The sequence below is a fragment of the Megalobrama amblycephala genome, linkage group LG14, assembly GCF_018812025.1.
Source record: "Megalobrama amblycephala isolate DHTTF-2021 linkage group LG14, ASM1881202v1, whole genome shotgun sequence".
Taxonomy (NCBI): domain Eukaryota; kingdom Metazoa; phylum Chordata; class Actinopteri; order Cypriniformes; family Xenocyprididae; genus Megalobrama; species Megalobrama amblycephala.
The window spans coordinates 36,438,939-36,456,985 of record NC_063057.1 but is presented as its reverse complement, the minus strand read 5'-3'; the positions used below and the strand labels follow the sequence as shown (position 1 = coordinate 36,456,985).

The 18,047-nt window shown below is 36.5% G+C and overlaps 1 protein-coding gene across 3 annotated transcripts in view; it reads right to left on the bottom strand.

Annotated features, from left to right (window-relative positions):
• The window catches only part of nup210 (nucleoporin 210), a 73,942-nt gene that overhangs the window by 50,180 nt on the left and 5,715 nt on the right, over positions 1–18,047 (bottom strand). For all 3 annotated transcript variants that reach the window (XM_048155382.1, XM_048155380.1, XM_048155381.1), the window contains 15 exons: positions 17,530–17,626; positions 15,936–16,086; positions 15,646–15,778; positions 14,137–14,295; positions 13,874–13,942; positions 13,618–13,724; positions 12,704–12,844; positions 12,417–12,554; positions 12,147–12,302; positions 11,784–11,973; positions 7,833–7,978; positions 7,525–7,743; positions 6,826–6,999; positions 6,558–6,750; positions 2,430–2,536 (listed from right to left, as the gene is read on the bottom strand). In XM_048155382.1, the coding sequence (XP_048011339.1) occupies positions 2,430–2,536; positions 6,558–6,750; positions 6,826–6,999; positions 7,525–7,743; positions 7,833–7,978; positions 11,784–11,973; positions 12,147–12,302; positions 12,417–12,554; positions 12,704–12,844; positions 13,618–13,724; positions 13,874–13,942; positions 14,137–14,295; positions 15,646–15,778; positions 15,936–16,086; positions 17,530–17,626 (2,180 nt within the window). The remainder of the gene's footprint in view (positions 1–2,429; positions 2,537–6,557; positions 6,751–6,825; positions 7,000–7,524; positions 7,744–7,832; positions 7,979–11,783; positions 11,974–12,146; positions 12,303–12,416; positions 12,555–12,703; positions 12,845–13,617; positions 13,725–13,873; positions 13,943–14,136; positions 14,296–15,645; positions 15,779–15,935; positions 16,087–17,529; positions 17,627–18,047) is intronic.

The following is an 18,047-nucleotide window of genomic DNA, read 5'->3' as shown; positions in this document are numbered from 1 at the left end:
AAGGTTTTAAAATACAAATGTTGCCCTATTTAAACAAATATATTTTAATAAAAATGTTGCCATATTCAAATAAAGGTTTTAGAATGTAGGCTAAGTGTCACTAATTAAATTATACAGTTAATTGTGGATCGCCTCTTGGATGTCTTCATCTCAAGAGAATGCAGAATTCAAGCAACAAATTATGTTTTATAAACAAAGTTTATAAAAGGAACACATTCAAACGGTCTTTATAATCAGCTCGAGAGGAGAAATATACACACAGACGAGAGCTGACTCGCCTACAGTTATTTAGACAGTTTTCTGCATCCCTCCGCCACCCCGCTCCACTCTCGGCTGGGGATACAGGGAGAACTTTGGGTTTGGGCTAAATTCCAAGCTCGGAGCCCTCGATCCCCTTGGACAGCACACCAAATGTGTTTATTTTTTAAATTGTTTTAACTCTACTCAATCATTTGTAAATGTGAACTCATGAAAACACTGGAACAGGTAATTGGACAATATTTATTTGTTAAAGATTTATTTTTGGCGTCTCATCGTAGATTCAAATCTGTAAATCAAAAAGTATTGCATTTATGAAGAAAAGGTTCAGCACCCAAGGCTCTAACGCTATTGCCTCAATGGTGTGTTTGGGTGGATTAGGACTGTTTGTGATTTGGTCTTAGTGACCTAGGAGTCCTCTTGACTACTCCTAACGTTTCACAAATTTAGGAGCTAGTTTTAGCGCTAAAATGCTTTGTGAAATACTCTTAGAGCAAAAATTTAGGACTCCTAAAATTAGGACTGACACGCCCATTATTTTTAAGAGTTTCTCCTAAATCGGCAAGTTAGGAGCTACTTTTAGCCTTAAGATGTTTTGTGAATATGGCCCCTGATTTATAATTTAGATAGCAACTACTTGATTCTGTAATCTTATAATGGCATTTTAAAAAAAAGAAAAAAGAAAAGCGTGTCAAGTGAAGCTAATTTACACAGGTTGAATCATTCGCACAGACAGAGTACATGCATTTGTATATGGGTTTCAATGAGCTCTTCAGCTGGATTTGCCAAAGTTTGGGAGGTTTGTGGAATTACATGTTTAACAGGTATTTAAAGACTTGTTTAAATTATATAAATGCTTAGGAAACTCATACAAATGCGCTAATGTGTCATATGCTAATGTGTGACTATTAAATGAGTTGCTGCCCAAGAAGAATCTTTCAAATGAACCTGAAGCTCCTTTTCAGTTAGGAAAGTATCTGGCAGTCACTGCTGGCTAGGTGTTAAAACAGAGCTAGCCTTTTGCCATTTCAGCTTCCTGTGCTGGTTAGGTTTGTTGTTGGCAACAGTAACTGAAGTGATGTTGTGGGGTGATGTGTGTGGTTAGAGAGAGTCAGTCATTTCCTGCTGAGGAAACGAAACGGCTCATGTTCTCCTAGAAATGGCGATTCAGCCTTTCTCTGATCCTCAGGATGTTGATTGCTCAATCTAAACCAGAGATCCATTAAACCCATGCCCTCCTGCCCCCACACAGCTCTGAACAGCCCTAGTTTCAGGGTTCGACTCTAGAAAAGGAACGGACTCTCATTGTTGACTCCGTTGCTGTGTCCGAAATCACTCACATGCTCACTCACTCTCTAATCCTTGGAAAGCACATGGTAGTTTGGTGCACTATATCCACCAGAAGTGAACTATATCCGCTGCATTTTTTGAAGTGAGAATTTCGGACACTGACGTACTACACCATTCATCAGAGAGCTGGAGCTGTCACAGAAATAACCTCACAGTCACATACTTTTATCCTACATGTAGCTCACTTAAAAACGAAAGCCATAGTAACTTTACATTGTAATAATACACCTCTGTGCCAGCTTTGTAATTTCACTGATGTAATATTAATACAATAAATATTTGGGAAAAAAAAATGCCAACAAAAATAAACGCATTATAATAAGCAAGCATCATTGTTTTAGTTATTTTTATCTTGAACTCTGCTGTCCGAGCAGCTTTTTGCACTAATTCAAGAGATGACAATGGGCGCTTATTAGCCTGAACCTGACCATTATAATTAGTTAAATTCATTCAATTCAAGAATTTGTCACCTTTTTCTCTTGTTACATTAGCCAGACAGATGTGTTTGACAGCTGAGCTCACATCTACTGCATGACACAGCGCTCTAAAAACCTGGCGCAAACCTGGAGTAAAAAATTTAACTTTTTAAAATGAGTCATTCCACAAAAATGTGTTGTCTGAACTGGCATCTAAGGCTTTGTGTCAAAAAAAAAGAAAAAAAAGAATACATGTAAAGAACAACGAACAACTGCAATCCTGTATTCTATTCCTGACCATGTTTTGATTTGAAGTAAATGGAGTCGATTTATTGTGGATTTGGTAGGGATTTAAAAAAAAAAAAAAAACACTCTTTCATATCAAAATACTACAGAGGAACTCACTCCACTCAAAACCGCTGCTGCTTCTAGATGAGATGTCTGATAGCCGACTGCGGTTACAGTGATGGCTGCAACGCCCGATTCATGATGGACAAGAACCATCTGAAGACCTGCGGAAAACATCACACATACATTTATATATATATATATATATATATATATATATATATATATATATATATATATATATATATATATATATATATATATATATATATATATATATATATATATATATATATATATATTAGGGCTGAGCGGTATGACGGTATATTATTGTGTGACAGCAGAAATGTGTGAACCAGTAGATTAAATATGTAGAAAATAGAATTCAGTACCACTGAATTCATAATGGATATGTACTTTTATAGGCATGTCAAAACTGATACTTTATCTATAAAATTATGCTTATTCTCATTCTCTGATATTTTTGATACTATCATCAACATTTTCGGCTTTCTGGCAATTTTTTGTTAATACTGTCAACTATTCATTTCAGCTGTAATCTTATGCTTATGGATTAATGTTTAAATTGATAAATTGTAGGGACGCACCGATACCGATACCAGTATCAGACCGATACCAAGCTCATGTACTTGTACTCATAAAAATACCCCTGATACCAAAGACCGATACCTCACGTGATGTAACTGACACAATTTTCCATGCACAGAGATACCGACGGCAGCAGCAGAAACAATGTCAGCCTCAGAGGTGTGGAAATACTTCAAAATTAATGATGACAACCCACAAATTGCGAACTGCATGTTTTCAATCACAATTCGTTATCGATTAGTGAAGGTGGGATAGGCGGAATCGTGCTGAATGACACAGACCAGAAGCGCTCTCTCTCTTGCACGCGCTCTCTCTTTCTTGTGCACGATCAGTTCTCCTTGCGCCTGAATGGTCAAATGCACACATAGTTGTCAAAATGTCCATCGTGTGGAGTATCTCACGTAAATACAGTTCGTAATGGCTTAAGTGGTCGTAAACATTTGGGTAAAAACAGGATGTGTGTCAGTATCCATGGATTCGGTCTTAAAGGGACCATAGCCTATATTTGTCATTAATGTTAATTTTGTCATGCCAAATATTGGCTCATTTTGGATTTCATGAGAGATACACATTCCAAAAAAGTTGGGACAGGTAGCAATAAGAGGCCAGAAAAGTTAAATGTACATATAAGGAACAGCTGGAGGACCAATTTACAACTTATTAGGTCAATTGGCAACATGATTGGGTATAAAAAGAGCCTCTCAGAGTTGGCAGTGTCTCTCAGAAGTCAAGATGGGCAGAGGATCACCAATTCCCCCAATGCTGCGGCAAAAAATTGTGGATTATCATCAAGTTATCATCATCTACAGTGCATAATATCATCCAAAGATTCAGAGAATCTGGAACAATCTCTGTGCGTAAGGGTCAAGGCCGGAAAACCATACTGGATGCCCGTGATCTTCGGGCCCTTAGACAGCACTGCATCAAATACAGGAATGCTACTGTAATGGAAATCACAACATGGGCTCAGGAATACTTCCAGAAAACATTATTGGTGAACACAATCCACCGTGCCATTCGCCGTTGCCGGCTAAAACTCTATAGGTCAAAAAAGAAGCCATATCTAAACATGATCCAGAAGCGCAGCCGTTTTCTCTGGGCCAAGGGTCATTTAAAATGGACCGTGTCAAAGTGGAAAACTGTTCTGTGGTCAGACGAAATCAAAATTTGAAGTTCTTTTTGGAAAACTGGGATGCCATGTCAACCGGACTAAAGAGGACAAGGACAACCCAAGTTTTTATCAGCGCTCAGTTCAGAAGCCTTGCATCTCTGATGGTATGGGGTTGCATGAGTACATGTGGCATGGGCAGCTTACACATCTGGAAAGGCACCATCAATGCTGAAAGGTATATCCAAGTTATAGAACATCATATGCTCCCATCCAGACGTTCTATCTTTCAGGGAAGACCTTGCATTTTCCAACATGACAATGCCAGACCACATACTGCATCAATTACAACATCATGGCTGCGTAGAAGAAGGATCAGGGTACTGAAATGGCCAGCCTGCAGTCCAGATCTTTCACCCATAGAAAACATTTGGCGCATCATAAAGAGGAAAATGCGACAAAGAAGACCTAAGACAGTTGAGCAACTAGAAGCCTGTATTAGACAAGAATGGGACAACATTCCTATTCCTAAACTTGAGCAACTTGTCTCCTCAGTCCCCAGACGTTTGCAGACTGTTATAAAAAGAAGAGGGGATGCCAACATGGCCTTGACCCAACTTTTTTGAGATGTGTTGATGCCATGAAATTTAAAATCAACTTATTTTTCCCTTAAAATGATATATTTTCTCAGTTTAAACATTTGATATGTCATCTATGTTGTATTCTGAATAAAATATTGAAATTTGAAACTTCCACATCATTGCATTCTGTTTTTATTCACAACTTTATATTATAACACATACACTGTGTGCAGAATTATTAGGCAGGATTTTCTTTTACAGGCAAAATGAGCCAAAAAAGATATTTAACTCAGACTGAAAAGTCAAAAATTATTAAATACTCATGAGAAGGATGCAATACTAATGCAATACTACAAATTGCAAAGTTAAAGCATGACCAAAGGACAGCAAAATGCTCATTGGGTCAGAGGGGTCATACAAAAACAGGTGGAAAAGAAAAGACACATGTTAACTGCAAAAGAATTAAGAATTAAGTCTTTAGAATTAAGAGACCCTTTAGTCTCCAGCGCCACCATTTTCCAGAACTGCAACCTACCTGGAGTCTCCAGAAGGGCAAGGTGTAGGGATCTCAAAGACTTAGGTTAGATAAAGAATTCTAAAAAATGACCCGCTCTTAATAAGAATCACAAGCTGAAGTGTTATAAAATACATGAAGACTGGGTTTTTATAGGCCTTATAGACAGACAGCTTGAGAGTGACTCTTGAAGGACCAGCATCACATCCTCTTGTACCACTGTTTGAAGAATTTATCTTCCAGAATCTAGAAGATAAATTCTTCAAACAGTGGTACAAGAGGATGTGGTGCTGGTCCTTCAAGAGTCACTCTCAAGCTGTCTGTCTATAAGGCCTATAAAAACCCAGTCTTCATGTATTTTATAACACTTCAGCTTGTGATTCTTATTAAGTGTGGGTCATTTTTTAGGATTCTTTAGCTAACCTAAGTCTCTGAGATCCTGAAACCTTGCACTTCTGGAGACTCCAGGTAGATTGCAGTTCTGGAAAATGGTGGCACTGGACACTAAAGGGTTCCTGATGGTTTCACACTTAATTCTTCAACTTAATTCTTTTGCAGTTAACATGTGTCTTTTTTTTTCCACCTGTTTTTGTATGACCCCGCTGACCCAATGAACATTTTGCTGTCCCTTGGTCATGCTTTAACTTTGCAATTTCTAGTATTGCATTAGTATTGCGTCCTTCTCATGAGTATTTAATAATTTTTGACTTTTCAGTCTGAGTTAAATATCTTTTTTTGGCTCATTTTTGCCTGTAAAAGCTGCCTAATAATTCTGCACACCTGAATATAAGGCATTTTTCATTTCCAGCCTTCATGAACAATTATATATCACTTATAAATTATTAAAAACAATATTAATAGTAGTTATTAAGATTGATGTGGATTGGAATTGGTAAAATGTGCTTGGAAAAAAAAATATGATCAGAAAATCAACTTGCCTAATAATTCTGCACACAGTGTAATATATGCGCCCTTTGAAGGTTATTGGACACTGTGAAATTTCTGTTCTTTAAGTTTGTGACAAGCACATAAAAATAATTACTTTTTCATTAGAGTAATAATAAAGAATGTCCTACATTCATTAGTTTCACTGTGTTGTGCTTGGAAAACTGCAACATCAAAAAAAAAGAAAAAAAAAAAGAAATTAATAAATCGGGCATCGGTATCGGTATCAGCGAGTACTAGAAAAAAAGTATCGGTACTCGTACTCGGTCCTTAAAAAATGGTATTGGTTCATCCCTAATAAATTGTGATATGCTAGAAACGCAATATAAAATTACTCAGTGTTAGGATTTTTGACATACCGTCCATCCCTAATACATATGTGCATTTCATAATTATCAGTGGTCTGATTATTCATTATAAAAAGGTACCATGAAGTTTTTTCTGCTTGCTGTCATCCTCGTGTATGTGTAGTTTCATGGGCATGGTCGGTTCGATGCTTGCAAGGGAAACTTTGGAGGATTCCCAGATCATACTCAAAGAGCTGAAGTTATCAAACTTCCTGCCCTGCTGGTCAAAAGCCGCCACATCCAGCTCTGGGTTGTGATAATTTGAAACTGGCACCTACAGAACAAGTACAAACACTACTGAACTTCCTGTCATGTTAAGACTACAGATAGTGAGAGTTTGACTGCTCACCACTTGTTTGTTCTGCTGCAGCAGAGGGCAGGACACGTCCAGCTGTGGGTTCAGGTAAATGGGGGTCAGTGTGAGACGTGACGGATGTGCACACACAAATTTCACAACAGCTGGTTCCACAGCAGGGAAGGGGTTCGTCATGGTGGGCTGGTTTCCAACAGTCACTGCTAAGACCTGCGAAGACACAATTTGAGCATTTCAAACATATTCCAAGTCCACATTCCTAGTGGATAGTCTAAGGTCACGTTCACACTGTCAGTTTTTGGGACTGACAACCGCATTTACTTCCAGGTGTGAGTCCTGAAATGTCTCTTTCAAACAGCAACTTACAGCAGCGTCTCGAATACCGTCTGTACGAACGTGCAACAAGAGTCAAGCCCGTATTCTCTTTCTAGTAACCATAGCGAAAGTGACCAAAGTCATTTCAAAGATAGTGATATCCATAAAACTGAACGTCTTATCACTTTTGACACAATAGAGTTCAATTGAGCCATGAGATCATCCATAAAATCTTCATTAACCATCATCAGTTTGAAAATTTACAGGTGTGAGTTTGGTTATAGAATGCGGTTGTCACTCCCGTAAATAACCGTATTGTGTGTGAACGTAACAGTATTAAGGACTCAAATACAGGACTGACAACCATTCTGCTGCTGTGTGAACGTAGCCTAAAGGATATTACATCATAGACATCTCTACCTGTTCTCCCAGAGCTCTGCATGTGGCTCTGACCAAATGTCTGGAATAGGATCGTGAGGTGGGTCCATGCAGAGACAGTGTAACGCTGCTATGGTCCTCAGCGGTCAGGTTTCTGAAGAACTTGGATGGTTCTAGCACCCACGGTCTGGGGCCTCCTTCAAACATCATATCTTTAGAGGAGCCCAATGTCACCACAGCCACAGATACAGGGTCAACCGGCTGCGAAAGACAAGCATGGTCATCTACAGATCAGTACTCATGGCAACATGGCTGCTCCATCTTTAAAATATTACTTTAAAACATCTTACCTTGAGAGGCGGGTAGGCAGCAATGGTGATTTTCGCACTGAGGTGAACATTACTATGGGTATAGCTAACCAACAGGTTGGTGTAACCGGGGGTCAAGGCCTTAACGCGAACCCCACTGCAGTGGCCCTGACCCGGAGGAAGTCTACCTAAAAACATACAAACACACACAAATGCTCAAAATACTGCAAGAGTAGAACTCTACACAGACTTGGATTAATTACATAACATTTTGCTTCTGATAAATCTGCAAATATTAATACAACGAAATCATATTTCTATCCCTTAAATAACACAAACTGAGTATCAAAATAGTGTTTGTAATTTTCGCCACATTCACATTTGAAGACCATTAGGACTTCAAAATTACCTGCTGTAAAAAATGTTCCCATTATTATGCATAACCTGTATGTCTTAATTTTTAAGTAAAAACAACTAGTTTAAAAAAAAAAAAAAAAAATTAAAAACTTGCAGCGCATATATTTAATAGATTTAATTATATGGAAATATATTTAACTATATGCTGTATGAAAACTCATCAATTTCTAGTTTTGTGTTCCATTAAAGACTTTAAATATACAAAGACAGTGCATATTACTATGAATGATAGAAAGTGCAACGCGCAATATGGCAGAATAAGTCCCGCCTTCTAAATAAAAGAGCCAATCAGCTGCTGGTAAAGTCATTGCGTCACTGCAGCAGCCGTTGGAAGCTCAGGTTCAAACAGTGTTCTGAGACACGTGCTTAGAACTGCACATGGTCCAGCTTGGAAAATACAGTTTTTTGTCACGTTTTGAACACAAAAAAGATATTTTGTGTTCAGCAGAATAAATAAATTCAAAAACGGTTGCATTTGTGACTAAAAATATTAATTTGCGAGTGATATTTTCGCTGAGGTCGCCATTGGCGACCATACAAATTCACACGTTATGACTGTAAAATTTGCATGTTATTTGCGTGTTCTGTGACCAGCAGTGATGGGAATAACGGTGTTATAAATAAATGGCGTTACTAACTGCGTTACTTTTTTCAGTAACGAGTAATCAAATGGATTACTTTTTCCCCCCTTACAACGCCGTTACTGTTACTGACAATAAAATGCTGCGTTACTAAAATTGAGCTCAGTTTCAACCGAGTAGGCTCTCTCTCAGCCATAGGACCTGCAAAGTTTTTTCTCTGGTGTGTGTTGGAGTGGGACACATAGGCTAACTGATGATGCTTGGTGTGTGACTAGAGATGATAGACCTGCGAAGCGTTTTGTTGTAAAGAAATAGTACAGGTTAGTCATACACAAATATAATTTTAAACTGATAATAATGTACGATGTGCTCTGTCTCTCTCTCTGTGTGTGTGTCAGAGCATGCAAGCGGAGTGCGAGTTCCGACCAAAATACCCTCTGTGACATGCTGGATCAAAAATATGTGAAATAAGTTTTTTTTCTAGTCGACTAGTAGTTGTTCATTTAAGCCATTAGTTGACTAATCACATTTATTTAATTTCTTAAATACTGGAGAGAATAAACCATAAAAATGAGTGTTTATGTAATATAGGCTAGATATAGCACTCAAACGCACTCATAAAGCTTGCCATAAAGAACTGGCAAAAGTAATGATTATGAACGTGACAAAAAACAGCAAGGAGACATTTTAATTGTTTATTAATAAACTAATGTTTTCTGAATCAGTGTCGGCTGCAAAGATGTCCACATAGTGGACGCGCCTAGAGAGAGAACGCACATTTCATTCAGATTACATAATCAGAGAGTAGCCTACTTCTTTTAGTTTTTAATTATTTAGTTTAAAAGTAGACATTTCAACCTTTCTATAGATATACTTCTCATGTCTGTGAGGCAAATAGCCTATACGCTGAGTTTCAGTTCATTTAGCCTGTAAGACGCGCTCCAGTTCACGTGCAAGTGATCACGCCGGCACCTCCATGTCATGATAATATTGTCTGCTATATTTGCTTCTTATTTATTAAATCCAGGCAATTGGTTGATGAAACATTGATTAAAATTAAGATACAATTTTTACAAAACTAATTCACTTTAAAGAAAGGCTTTCTACAAAACAAAACTTAATGAAGTGGTCAAAATCATGTCTGACCCAATCCATGTCTCCCGATATATTGCGCATCTTATGATGTATTCTATCTTACTCATGCTGTTCACTTTTCATAATCAAATAGATAAATTTAAAAATTAACATAGGCCAATTTAAACAAATATGAAACTGCATTTTCTTTAATGGCTACCAAGCACAGAGAAATTTCATTTCGTGAGCAAGAGTGGATCATGAGTCACGAGTTGGATCAAGCATTATTTATTTTTAGACATATTTAATACTGAGGGCATCCAAGTTATTTGACATATTTGACTTTTTTTTTTTTTTTTTTAAAGTAACGCAGTAGTTACTTTCCCTGGTAATTAGTTACTTTTATAATGATGTCACTCGGTTACTATTTGTGAGAAGTAACTAGTAACTATAACTAATTACTTTTTTCAAGTAGCGTGCCCAACACTGGTGACCAGTAGCCTATCACATCATTTTCTGTGTTGAGATGCTGCATTTGAAAGTTTCACTGAGTTAGAGCGCCAAAATATGAATGGGTAGGGAAAAATATCACACACCAAACCGACACCAAAGAACTAGTGCTGATGAAAGCCGACTGTTGTCGCCTCGCATTGGTGCAAAAAAGCTGCATTTGAACACACCGAAAGGACTACAGCTGAGTGTCAACTAGCTTGCGCATTCTGCTCCTGCATAAAGGAGACAACTGCCTATTTCTTCATATAAATTTGTCTATATTCATTATTCAGAAGGGGAAACCGTCTCTCCAGACTGCAGATAAAACACACAATGCAGCACGTGCTTACCGTTTTGAATATCAATCATGCTGATCACTTTCATTATTCCACTCCGCTCATGCTCATCAGATAAATTTAAGGTCATAAAAAGTCTTCAGTACCTTAAATGGTATAACAAGAGTATTAATGGTGATTTTAAAGGCGTCTTATATTTTGTGGATGGAAAAAACGAATCACGATACTCCCTAATGTGATTATTAACATTAATTTATTTCATTAAATAAATGTGAGCGCTGCATGTTTTAAAGTCAAAAGATGGCGCTTTTGCACTTTCAGGCTCTCGCAACAACAGTGCTTCAGAGCAGCTCGCAATAAATCATTAGTGCACATTTGTCAACCGATTGCTTATGAACTAATGCTGATCAATTATGACAAAGTTTACTTTATATTACTTATATTATAATGTGTTGTAAATGGTTGTAACAAAGTAATTTTTTTTATCTTCCTCATCTGAACTTGTTTGAACAGCAAAAGTAAAGCGCACACATTTCAAAATAAGAATCCCGCTGTATTTCGGCCTGTTCATTAATCAAAGTCAAGTAGTATGTATATCAATTTCACCTGTTATTTGGTTACACAAACCAAATTTAATATATTTATATATTTATTTCCATATATTTATATTTATTTTCATTTGATTCAATGTAAACTTTTGTAGCTTCAGGAAGGAAAGACTAAGAACAATATTTGACACATATTATTCAATATAAAGATTTTACTAGCATCAGGGTTATTATAGTTAACTAAAACCATTAAAAACATTTTTCATTGCTTGAAATAAATGTTAATACTGAAATAAAAATGTATACAAATAAACAGACAAAAAAAAAAAATTTAAAAAATATTAAAACAATGAAAAATTAAAGCAGAAAATATAAAAATCTAATCGGATTCAAAATATTAACTAAAACTATAAGAGTATTAAAGGGGTGGTTCAATGCGATTTCACTTTTTTAACTTTAGTTAGTGTGTAATGTTGCTGCTTGAGCATAAACAGTACCTGCAAAGTTACAGCACTGAAAGTTCAATGCAAACGGAGACTTTGGTTCCATGCAAGAAACTATTTTTTTATCATCAACTTAACTCACCCTCCAACAACTGAAAGATGCCATGAATCTCCATGTCCACCTGCATGTCAAAGTGTGAGCAGTCACTGAGCATCACTCTCTCTCCGGCTAGCTGACCAAAGATTCGCAGCGGCAGATCCAAATTTACGCCCACACGGGCCTCCACTGCACATGGGCTGAACTCCATCCTCACAGGCTCAATCACATACACCTGCAGGAACAACAGAAAGCAAATTATCTGAGAGAAGAGCTCAATATTCCTATGCTCAAATACAATGTGTTATTTAAAAAAAAAAAAAAAAAAAAAAACATTCAAGAATGATCAAGCTAGAACAGTAATTTAAAAAAAAAATTGATTTGTAGAAGCACAAGCGTTGTCATCACCTTCATGTCTCCATAATGCAGTGGATTTCTCACGTCATGGGCGTAGATCACACTGACTCCAACATCCTTGACGGTGGTCATCACTCCTTTCACTGTAACTGTGGCGACTGCTGAGTTAGTGGATGACCAGCTGAAGTTGCCACTTCCTCCAGTTGCCTGAAACAGACACAACATCACATTAATGTACAGATTCAACAACGCATAGAAGACTAGATTAAAACTTTAGAATGCTAAAGAATGCTAAATCGTTAATCTTAGAAAAAAAAATACCTTGATGGTATACTGGTACGCTCCCTCTTTTGGTTGCCATGGAAATGTAAGGATGGTAGGTTTGAGAACTATGGGGTCGTAGATCTCCACATCCTGCTCATTACGCACAGGAACAGAGAGTGCATGGACACTTCCTGTCTGAAGACACAAATGAGGTTACACTAAACTAGAATAATGTCGACAAACCAACACTGAACACTGGGAAGATCCATGTAACTGGGGTAAATTTTATAGTTTTAAATGCTTAAGAAAACAAACGTTCACCTTGTAACGAGACAAAAACTTACTTGATCAACGACTGCTTTCAGTGTGCCATCAATGACGGTCTGACCATGTTTCAAAGCTTTCACGTGGTGGTAAGATCCATTAACAGATGATTCCAGAACCTCAAAGTACTCTGTAGGGAACGTGGTTTCTATACGGATATTCTGTGAAAATTTGAGTTTTAATTTAAAAAAATTAACTAAAAAATATTGTTAAAACAATTTGTTAATATAGAACCATTTCCATCTGATATGTTCAAAAGAACAGAAGCATCACTTCACATTTGTATCCATTGAGGAAACCACTGTTTTTTAATTAAATGTAATAAATTACTTTAGTGGTTTTTGAATTTGCAATCTAAACCATGACAAACAACATGTTTGCGCGATTGGAAAAAGCGGTGGAAAAAGCCTTATTTCTGGGAGCATCAGAGATTTTTGTAACCGCACATATTTGTATGTGCAGGTCGCATGTGTGCATTTAATTTTTTTTTGCAGTTTTCCACAAGCTGGCAACCGTGTCCTGGGGGTGTCGATTCACAAGGCAGTCAAATAAAAACTACATAAACAGAACAGACCGGAATGCATGCAAACTACAGTGACAATGGAGGCCTATATAGACGAAAGATTGTGCGAAGAGGTTAGAAAGTACCCTCATTTGTACAACTCTAGCATGAAATAATGCAAAAGATGTTTACATGGGTTGTAACTCGTGGTGAGAGATTGCTCAAAACTACACGTGTCAAACACCTGTGTATGCGTACAAGTCAAATGAAGTATACTTTCCAAGGCTGTGTGTTCGACTGTGGGTGTACACTAGCATACATACACATAAAAAACCGAAGTATATCCAGGGCGTTATGAGCAGAAGATGCATTTAATCACATTGATAAGAATTAAAACCAAAGACACATTTTAAAAGTCCAAACTCAACTTACATCTGACAGATAAATCTTGTGGCCTGACTTATCAAACACTTCAATGAAGATCTCATATTTCCTCCCCGTTTCAAGGACCCAGCGATCCTCAGGATGAATCTTGAATGCTAGTAGAGAAGATGATAAAAAGGTTTCAATCATGATTCATTTATACTAAAAAGTCTTATTAATTTACTTATCAATTTATCAACTTAAGATTACAAGTTGTCAAAAATGCTGACATTTTTCTCCATGCAAAGCTAATGAAGAGACAAACCCAAGTATCCAGGTTCCACAACATAGATGGTGCTGTTGGGAAGTCGGGAAGCGCCCTGCATCCCAAGACCTTGATATTCAGAATGAAGGAAACCTCAAAGTAAAGTTATCAAATCAACTGCTGCAAATACAATCAATCATCTCTAAACATAACATGCTTCAGAAGCATCCCTTTCTTCATGAAAGACTTGGTATTGTTCGGTGGAACCTCAGTCTCTTATTGAAGCTGGGAAAATGCCAGTTTAAAGGCGATGTGAAGGATACTCTTGTGGTCCAGCACAATGTTGGTGTGTCCATGTTGAAGGGCAAAGACTGTTGAGCTGCTCTGGTCCAAGTATGCGACAGGGGCCTCTGAGTTTCCATTAGGAGTGACTACACTGTTCTGAAGTTGAAGTTCATACTGATCACAGGGCATGGATAGCTCTGAAATTGAGGAGGACACATTCAACAACAGACATAGCATGTCCATTGGTATAAAGTCCAACATGGCCAACCCATATGGATATTTTGGGTCCATTAGCTTTTTTCCCAATATTTAAAGATGCCATCGAATTGAAAATTGAATTTACCTTGGCATAGTTGAATAACAAGAGTTCAGTACATGGAAATGACACACAGTGAGTCTCAAACTCCATTGTTTCCTCCTTCTTATATAAATCTTATTTGTTTAAAAGACCTCCGAAGAACAGGCGAATCTCAACATAACACCGACTGTTACGTAACAGTCGGGATCATTAATATGTACGCCCCCAATATTTGCATATGCCAGCCCATGTTCAAAGCATTACACAAGGGCAGGCAGTAATGTCTGGATCTGTGCACAGCTGAATCATCAGACTAGGTAAGCAAGCAAGGACAACAGCGAAAAATGGCAGATGGAGCGATAATAACTGACATAATCCATGATAACATGATATTTTTAGTGATATTTGTAAATTGTCTTTCTAAATGTTTCGTTAACATGTTGCTAATGTACTGTTAAATGTGGTTAAAGTTACCATCGTTTCTTACTGTATTCACTGAGACAAGAGCCGTTGCTATTTTCATTTTTAAACACTTGCAGTCTGTATAATGCATAAACACTTCATTCTTTATAAATCTCTCCAACAGTGTAGCATTAGCTGTTAGCCACGGAGCACTATCAAACTCATTCAGAATCAAATGTAAACATCCAAATAAACACTGTACTTACGCGATTAGACATGCTGCACGACGAACACTTTGTAAAGATCCATTTTGAGGGTTATATTAGCTGTGTAAACCTTGTTTATGCAGTGATAGAGTCGAGAGCTCGGGAGGGGGCGGAGAGCGTGCGATTTAAAGGGGCCGCAGCATGAATCGGCGCATTTCTAATTATGCCTCAAAATAGGCAGTTAAATTTTTTTTTTTTTTTAAATGTATGGGGTATTTTGAGCTGCAACGTCACAGACACATTCAGGGGACACTTTAGACTTATATTACTTACTATTATCTTGTAAAAAAACATTCGATGGCACCTTTAAGTTTAAACTATATTGATTATCAATGTATCGATAACAGAGCAAGGGTGTTTAATCCAGCTCCTTTAGGGATGCCTTCCTACAGTGTTTAGATGGCAATACAGAGGCCAAATGTCCACAGTGCAGCTTTAATTTAAATTATTTTAGTCCCTTTTAATAATTTTATTTTGTAAATATTTTTGGTAATGGAATACAGTCTGATTAGTTTGTTATTTTTGGCCAAAATAACAAAATAAAGAAAATAATTTACCAAAATGAATTACTAAAAGCTTACCTGTAATTTTTCCTTGACGGATTTTCTGGACTTTGTATTTGATGGAGGTGCCAGCCAGCAGATAAACATCATACGCGGGACTCAAGAGAATGTTTTCCAGAATCAGCAATCTGACCTCAGCAGCACCAACGTCCTGAAAAACAGAAGTCAACCAAAAATATGCTACATTCAGAAAAATACATTCAGAACTTTTGCTAACATATTCTTATCTATGCCATAACATATTTATTTTCAAAACGGCCAAAAATCTATTCATATGAAGTGTAAAATTAATCACGTGAGACATGGACCTTATATATTGTCTCTTGTAATTTGGCTTTGAGTTTGGCGTGGCCGGTTTTGATTCCTGAAACTAGGATGATATCGCCCTGTTGTCCCACTCGCTCCATCTCAGAGATATACGCTGGAGGAGTGTACGCTGACTCCGCAAACCTCAGGACCCTAGAGACAGACACGTCAAAATTACATGTGCAGTCAAGCTTGTCAGAACAGAATGTAATCATGGTAGATGCCATATAAAAATTTTTGTGAATGTAAAATGAGGATGTGAAGGATAGATCTACAGTCACTTCAATAAATGGTATAATAAATGGCAATCTTATGGTTGTCTAATGTTTTGTCTCCACCGAATTCCATTGTGTGGACAAAAACTGTTTTTGTGTTGCCTAACAACTTCGGAATGACATGAGGACAAGTAAATATCCATTTATATTTTTGGCTGAACTGTCCATATAAATATGGAGTCTACCCCAGCTAAGGGATTAAAAAAATATATATACACAGTACAGTCCAAAAGTTTGGAACCACTAAGATTTTTAATGTTTTTAAAAGAAGTTTCGTCTGCTCACCAAGGCTACATTTATTTAATTAAAAATACAGTAAAAAACAGTAATATTGTGAAATATTATTACAAATTAAAATAACTGTGTACTATTTAAATATATTTGACAAAGTAATTTATTCCTGTGATGCAAAGCTGAATTTTCAGCATCGTTACTCCAGTCTTCAGTGTCACATGATCCTTCAGAAATCATTCTAATATGCTGATTTGCTGCTCAATAAACATTTATGATTATTTTCAATGTTGAAAACAGTTGTGTACTTTTTTTTTTTTTCAGGATTCCTTGATGAATAGAAAGTTCAAAAGGACAGCATTTATCTGAAATACAAAGCTTCTGTAGCATTATACACTACCGTTCAAAAGTTTGGGGTCAGTAAGAATTTTTATTTTTATTTTTTTGAAAAGAAATTAAAGAAATGAATACTTTTATTCAGCAAGGATGCATTAAATCAATCAAAAGTGGCAGTAAAGACATTTATAATGTTACAAAAGATTAGATTTCAGATAAACACTGTTCTTTTGAACTTTCTATTCATCAAATAATCCTGAAAAAAAATATTGTACACAAATATTTTGTACAATTGTACACATTAAATGTTTCTTGAGCAGCAGATCAGCATATTAGAATGATTTCTGAAGGATCATGTGACACTGAAGACTGGAGTAATGATGCTGAAAATTCAGCTTTGCCATCACAGGAATAAATTACTTTGTGAAATATATTCAAATAGAAAACAGTTATTTTAAATTGTAATAATATGTCACAATATTACTGTTTTTTACTGTATTTTTAATTAAATAAATGTAGCCTTGGTGAGCAGACGAAACTTCTTTTAAAAACATTAAAAATCTTAGTGGTTCCAAACTTTTGGACTGTACTGTATATTCTTCGGTGCTTATAAAGAATTTCATATTTATTTTGTCATGCTGAAAAAAAACAAAAACAAAAACCTTTTAAATATTCAAACATGAGGAAATAGGACAAAACAGGACTGCCAAGTAAAAGACAGCATTATTTGGTCACAGGAAGCATGTGCTCTTACTGTAGCGTGTTGTAGGAATCAGGGAAACCTGCCATTTCAGCGTCCTTCACGATAGTCCACTCAAACAACAGACTGGCTAGAGTACTGAAGGTGTTTCCTGAAGACAAAATGAGGAATATTTTTACCCTGACTGAACACAAATTACATGTGTGCAATCCATCTTCACTGTCAGAGTCATTCTGGAAGCTTGAACTAGCTTGAACTAGGGATTTTCCTTAGTTGTCAGTTATAATAATCAAAATTTAAAGAAATAAAAATTTAAAATAAAGTCTGTGTGTAATGAATGAATATAATATACAAGTTTCACTTTTTTTTAATGGAATTAGTGAAATAAATCAACTTTTTGATGATATTCTAATTAAATGACCAGCACCTGTATTAACAAAATATTATACCAAACTATGTACAATTTTGTTTTCAGATATTTTATTCTCATTATGATGCTCTTTTCCATTATGATACCAAAACAGGTATATCACCCTGCTCAAAAAATGACATCAAAATGAATTTTAATTTAA